Consider the following 6,682-nt stretch of genomic DNA (forward strand, 5'->3'; position numbering starts at 1 on the left):
ACAGGGGATGCAGAGCAGCCTGAGCGCCCGCTCGGAGCTGGGCTGTGGCAGGAGGTGAGCAGAGAGGGCAGAGGTGGGATGCAGAGATGGGATGCAGGGAGCACCTCGGCTGTCTGGAGCGCTGCTCGCCCAGGTAACGGGAAGCCCAGAGCTGTGGCAGCATGGAATGTCTGTGTGGGCTGGAAAATGGTCCTGCAGACCGTGCTGGAGCTCCACGCTGTCTCTGCCCTGCTGACTGGAGCGTGCTGGTTCAAACCCAGCACGGGGTGAGCTCCCTCATGTAGACATGCCCTATATGACCTCCTAGAAATCTCGGGAGCTTTCCCATCCCTCCCGAAAGCAGTTTTGAAAGGACTTCTCAATAGTTAACCCTGCGAATGAATAAATGGTAATTCTGATTCGAATAATTCCTGGAATGAATAATTCATTGTAATAATTGAAAAAGAAATTTCAGCAAGAAGCATTTTACTATTATAAAGGCAAACATCGATTTTTATTTTTTTTTAAAGAATAGGTATATTCTTCAGCAAAGTCTTTTTCATCTGGCTGCCATACCCCAATTATGTATAATATGAAGAAAAAAAGATCTCTTGTGTGACAGCCATCTCCCCATAAATGAAAAAAAAAAAAGCTTTCTTTTGCAACAGCCGTCTTCAATGCTAATGCATAAGAAAGGAAAAGGGATTAAGTGACGTTTAAATTATATTCACCTCCTTCCCGAGAACAGAGCCAAAGAAGGCAGCTAGTCAGCTGGTCCAAATGTCCAGAGCCTGAACCCAGGAATTGCTAGCTAGTTAGGAGGCACTGGGAGGAGGGGTAAAAATGGGAATGTTTTCCTCTAGATCCGTGCTGCTAAGAGATGGTGTAGGCTAAGTGCATGGCTTGCAGCCAGCAAAGGCATCAGATGCTGCGATGGTAAAAGCCTGGTTAATAACATTTTAGCACCGACAAAGGGAAAGACAGACTTTTGTCCTGGGAAGGGATGGAAGGAGAGTCACCTGTTACCCCCATTTTCGGGTTGTTTCAGGAGAAAGTACAGTGTCGTGAGTTTCTCTGTGCTTTCAGATGCCGAGTGTGACAGGGACGGAGCAAGCCACAGGTTTCTAAAGCTAGAGGACCTGGTGGTCTGATTGCTTGTGAAATGCAGATTCTCATTCGGGGGAGACTTAGTGTTGACTGTATGGTGGTAGACAAAAAAAAAGAGCAATCTCACACGTTTGGTATGTGGGAAAAGAGGCAAACTCGATCCACCCCAAATGAGGAGAGAAACTGCATTTACCTGCGTCTTTCCCCAGTCGCACTGTTTACCGTGACAGGTTGTCTCCATCTGTGGATGGTCCGATGCCACCGTCGTGCTTGCATCATGGCAATGACATTTATAAATGGAGGTCCGCGAGCCACAGGCATGGAGTGACTGGCTCAAGGTCAACTCCAGCCTGCGGCGGGGACGGGAACAGCAGCGAGGTCAGCCCGGTCCCACGGCTGAGCTCCGAGCCCTGCCCGGAGCCCGCGGTGTTGGCCAGCCCATGGCAGGGGTTTGGCTGAAGGGACCAGGGCAGGTTTCCGCGGGGGAGAGGTGGGGGAAAGAGGGGCGGCGGCCGTGCCGCCCTTTGGACCGGCTGTTGCGGAGCTCCTGGCCGGAGAGCTGAGCCCGTGGCTGCTTCCCCTGGAGGGTCACCCGCAAAAGCCGGCGCCCCTGAGCTGGGGCTGCTGCGTCCTCCGCGGCGGGGGGAGAGGTGGGGCGAGCATCCCCCGTCCGCGGGTGCGCGCATCCGTCCGTAGCTGAGCGTGTCGGCGCTGGCGCGGTGCGCGTGTCTCTGTGTCTCTGTATCCGTGCGGGTGCCCGTGTGCGTGTGCCCCTCTCCCCGTGTGTGACACTGTGCGTGTGTGCTCGTACAGCTCCCTCTCCTCCTCTCTCTCCCGCTTGTCTCTGTGTGTCTGTGCGTGTCTCTGTGCTCTGTGTGTGTGTGTGTGTGTGTGAGTGTGAGTGCAGCGCGGGGAGCGCAGCCCGGGGCCGGCGCGGCGGCAGCAGCAGCGCGGTGCCCCCAGCCCCGGGGCCGGAGGAGGAGCCGCGCCGGGAGCCCCGCGGAGCCGCCGGGCGAGCGCGGCCGCACCGAGGCGCAACAGGCGGATGGCGGCGGGCGGCGGGCGCTGAAGGCGAGCGGGGCCAGGCGGAGGGGCAGCGAAGGGCAGGCAAGGAAGGGCTGGAGCGGGCGGGATGCGGGCGGAGGAGCCGCTGGCGCTGGCGGCCCCGCGGGCGGGCGGCGAGGCGGAGGCGGAGGCGCCGGGCGAGGAGCGGAGCGGCGGCAGCTGCTGCAGCAGCGAGCGCCTGGTGATCAACATCTCGGGGCTGCGCTTCGAGACGCAGCTGCGGACCCTCTCCATCTTCCCCGACACGCTGCTGGGCGACCCCAGCCGCCGGGTGCGCTACTTCGACCCGCTCCGCAACGAGTACTTCTTCGACCGCAACCGGCCCAGCTTCGACGCCATCCTCTACTATTACCAGTCCGGGGGGCGGCTGCGCCGGCCGGTCCATGTGCCCCTCGACATCTTCCTGGAGGAGATCCGCTTCTACCAGCTGGGCCAGGAGGCCATCGAGACCTTCCGGGAGGACGAGGGCTTCATCCAAGAGGAGGAGAAGCCCCTGCCCCAGCACCACTTCCAGCGCCAGGTCTGGCTGCTCTTTGAGTACCCCGAGAGCTCCGGGCCGGCCCGGGCCATCGCCATCGTCTCCGTGCTGGTCATCCTCATCTCTATCGTCATCTTCTGCCTGGAGACCCTGCCCGAGTTCCGCCAGGAGCCCAAGGGCCCCCAGCCTGGCTTCGGGGAGGCTGTGCCGCTCGGGGACGAGGCGCTGCTGCTGCCGCCGCTGCCGCCGCCGAGCGGGACCCCCCCGCCCCTGCGCCCCGCCGCCGGCTCCGGCCCCTTCTTCACAGACCCCTTCTTCCTCATTGAGACCCTGTGCATCATCTGGTTCTCCTTCGAGCTCCTCGTGCGCTTCTTTGCCTGCCCCAGCAAGCCCGAGTTCTCCCGCAACATCATGAACATCATCGACATCGTGGCCATCATCCCCTACTTCATCACCCTGGGCACAGAACTGGCCCAGCAGCAGCAGCAGAAGCAACAGCCCGGGAGCAGCAGCAACAATGGGGGCCAGCAGCAGGCCATGTCCCTGGCCATCCTCAGAGTCATCCGCCTGGTCAGAGTCTTCAGGATCTTCAAGCTCTCCAGGCACTCCAAGGGGCTGCAGATTTTAGGGAAGACTCTCCAAGCCAGCATGAGGGAGCTGGGCCTCCTCATCTTCTTCCTCTTCATCGGGGTGATCCTCTTCTCCAGCGCTGTCTACTTTGCAGAGACTGATGACCCTGACTCCCTGTTCACCAGCATCCCTGATGCTTTCTGGTGGGCTGTGGTGTCCATGACCACCGTGGGCTATGGGGACATGTATCCCATGACCATTGGTGGCAAGATTGTGGGCTCCTTGTGTGCCATTGCAGGTGTGCTGACCATCGCCCTGCCTGTCCCTGTCATCGTGTCCAACTTCAACTATTTCTACCACCGAGAGACTGATCATGAAGAGCAGTGCCAGTACACCCATGTCACCTGTGGCCAGCAACAGTCACCCTTCTCTGAGCCCAAGAAGGGGGACAGTAATCAGTCTCTCAGCAAATCTGAATTCCTGGAAGCAGAAGACCTGGAGTCCATGAAATACTCCAACTTCATTCCTCCCAATAACCAGGGATATAAAGAGAAGAAAATGCTGACAGAGGTGTGATGGGTTTTCTTGTCCTGGGTCCAGACATGGAGCTGCAAGCTGCTGTTACAGTTGTCTTCCTACAAGCAGCTGGATCTATTCAGCATTTACATGCCAGACTGTGAATTGTGATACCGTAAACAGAATGATTGTGATAATGGGCTCTTCTGTCCTGATTTGCTGTTTCTCATTACTGTGTGCAGCCAGAAATGTTCTTGCTTTATTCTGTGGAGTGCTAGCTGTCATCCCCACTCCCTTGCACATTTCCTTCTCTGCTTTTGATGACTGCTTTAATCCAACATTTGCTCCGGAACCAAGCCTCGTTACTCCACTAGCAGAGAAGCCCTTGCCACTACTTCAGCTGAAGGATTCAGCAGAGCAAACAGTTAAAGGGGCTACAAACATCTGGCTTGAGCTGTGCCCTCAGTCCGTTTGCCAGCGCCGTGCCCTTGGCTGTGGGATCAGTCACGCCTGCCATGCCATTGCCTTTGAATAATGGAAACGCTGCAGCCAGGATCACAGGGAGCTCTGCAGCTGTAGGGGAAAGCCAGCAAACAGATGCCTGCCTTCTTTGCAACCCTTGGCATGCTAAAGATCCTCCTGGTTTGTCTTAAAAAAAAAAGGTTGCATAAATCTAAAAGCTCTTTGCTACTTGTGACCATACATCATGTATCAAAAACAGGCTTAAAGCAATCAACAGGCTTGGTGAAGATTCTCTGTATTTTGAGCTTATCTCAGCCTTATTTATGCCAGTGCCCTGGTGTTAATTGGCTTTTATGGTACCAACTTAATCTTCATAGTGGTAAGTGCCTTCCAATACAAGGCAAGGTGCATTTGAGTAAATTCATTTGTTATCTGCAGAGTTCATCTTCACACAATAGCATTTAATGAGATGTGCTTTATGCTTCAGATACCCAGCTCTGTATTCGGGCATGTGAGAGCAGTTGACTCCACTGCTTTTTTTAATTGAGCCTTTGTGTAGCTGAGGGAAGCTTGTGTGTTGGGGTTTTGTTGACATGGCAGGAAAATCCTGACCGCAGACAGCTCTGCACCTGTGCTGTGCGAAGATCATGCTGGTGTAGCAAGTCACAGGCATAAAATGCCCCAGGGTGAGCATGTCAACATTTGAGACTGAGAATGGCATGGATACAAACTTCCCTGAGCTGTCTGCACAAAGCCAGCAGCATCCTCCAGACCCTGTGAATGAGGGGAGAAACAGCAAGCGCTGAAGAGATGCTTTTGCTGTATTACTGGTCTAGCCAGTTCCTGGTATTTCATGGATAGAAGGGACAGCAGTGTTTTTGCACTTGGTTTTATGAGAGCAATTTGTGCTAGCCATGCAAAATATGCATAGCTTGGCCTGCAGTGCCAGGTTCGCCAAAGGACCAGAGATTTCTGTCTTAAAATGCACGTTTTGCTTCCTGGATCATTTCGTTACTTTCAGTCAGCTCTGCCTTACACCTAACTTTAAAAACATTTCAAGTGCTGCCAGTGGGTGAGAAAGGGAAATGGATGCTTTCAGATTCTACTGGCAAATTTTCCTGCAAGGAAAAGCCTTTCTTGTTTTAATTCTAAGTTTTTATTCTGCATTCACACGTCTGCATGTGTATGAAAGCAAAGGCAGCCATTAATGCCTTGCATCATACTGTATGAAATGCATATTAGAATGTACTACATATTGCATGGGACACATGTAATACAGAAACCAGACACATAATGCCAAGGTGCAAAAATACAGAGAATAGAGTTCATGTATGTATTGTGCTTTGCAGCCATAAGAATGCTAAAGACATATCATAGAATCATGGAATAGCCTGGGTTGGAAAGGACCTTAAAGATTATCTCTTTCCAATGCCCTGCCACAGGCAGGACACATTCCAGCAGACCAGGCTATTCAGAGCCCCATCCTTACACTTTAATGTAGTCAGTGTTGGCTATAGAACTGCTTGTGAGATGGGATCTGTTTGCATCTTCACTCCCCTGCCTGTTTTCAGTTGTCCTGAGATAATGGCTCCATGCTTAGAATGCTTTTATTGTGGCCTCTCTCCATCCTGGCCCTGCTCATGTGGTAGAAGTTGTTTGTGCAAATCCTAACTACTCTATTTCTCCAGAGTCCTGTTGCCTTCTCAAATGTTTTTAGTGTGCAGGGATCTCCCTTGGGGTCAGCGCACAACCATTATATTAAAACCTCTGTTCTCTCTCTCTCTGAAATCAGGAGGAAAATGCCACTTGTCTCAGTCTGGGAGACGCAACTTTGGTGTGGTGAGGGCTCATAGCTCAGAGGGGTTCGCCTGAATAATGCCTCATTTCTCTTTGCTTCATGGGACTGAGGCAAAGGTTGGTGAAGGTCTGAGCCTTGGGAACTGTTCTTCATCCCTTGACATGTGTAATCAGCTGGTGGGTAAATTGTCCTGGAGAATAAATGGGACTGAGGGGCATGGTGGAATCTCTGATTTTTGTTAGAGTTGTCCAGTTCACTGAGTTTATTAATTTTATGTGTCTTAGTCTTGGGGGTTTTCTCAGTTGTGTTTCAGGGTCACTTTAATGAAATCTTTACTGTGAGGCCAAGAGAGGGGCTTTTCTTCAAATTTTCTGTAGCTATAAACTAGCAAAAGAAGCTGCTATTTAAGAGGGATGTTTCGAGGCTGCTGCCCTCTCCCAGCACAATGCCCATGTTTGGGGATATTTTATTCCTGAGTCTATCAGCTGATAAAAGTTTCCCCAAAGTAAGATATAAAAAACCCAGGTTGAACACAAGTTCAGGAGGAGTCATGAGACAGGCTGAGTCGAAGTCAGAAAATTCCTGTGCTCATTTCTCCCCCTGGGCCTGGCCCTGTTGGCCCTGCCAGGCAGGAGCCCTCCCTGCCCAGAACAGGTTGTTCTCCCGACCAGCACGACAGATGAGCACAGAGACTCCAGCAAGAAAAA

At 52.9% G+C, this 6,682-nt stretch overlaps 1 protein-coding gene across 1 annotated transcript; it reads left to right on the forward strand.

Moving 5' to 3' along the window:
- Positions 1 to 742: 742 nt before the first annotated feature.
- On the forward strand, positions 743 to 6,655 carry LOC146443843 (potassium voltage-gated channel subfamily A member 6-like). Its single transcript, XM_085048920.1, has one exon. It carries the CDS (start codon positions 2,219 to 2,221, stop codon positions 3,773 to 3,775), a length of 1,557 nt encoding a protein of 518 aa, XP_084905046.1. The 5' UTR covers positions 743 to 2,218; the 3' UTR covers positions 3,776 to 6,655.
- The last annotated feature ends 27 nt before the right edge of the window (positions 6,656 to 6,682 follow it).

Source organism: Lichenostomus cassidix, chromosome 1Aa (assembly GCF_008360975.1).
Source record: "Lichenostomus cassidix isolate B80296 chromosome 1Aa, HeHo_3.0, whole genome shotgun sequence".
Lineage (NCBI taxonomy): Eukaryota > Metazoa > Chordata > Aves > Passeriformes > Meliphagidae > Lichenostomus > Lichenostomus cassidix.

What these genes read in the sequence shown, in the direction of transcription:
- LOC146443843 (XM_085048920.1), top strand. Translation starts at nt 2,219, where the DNA reads ATGCGGGCGGAGGAGCCGCTGGCGCTGGCGGCCCCGCGGGCGGGCGGC.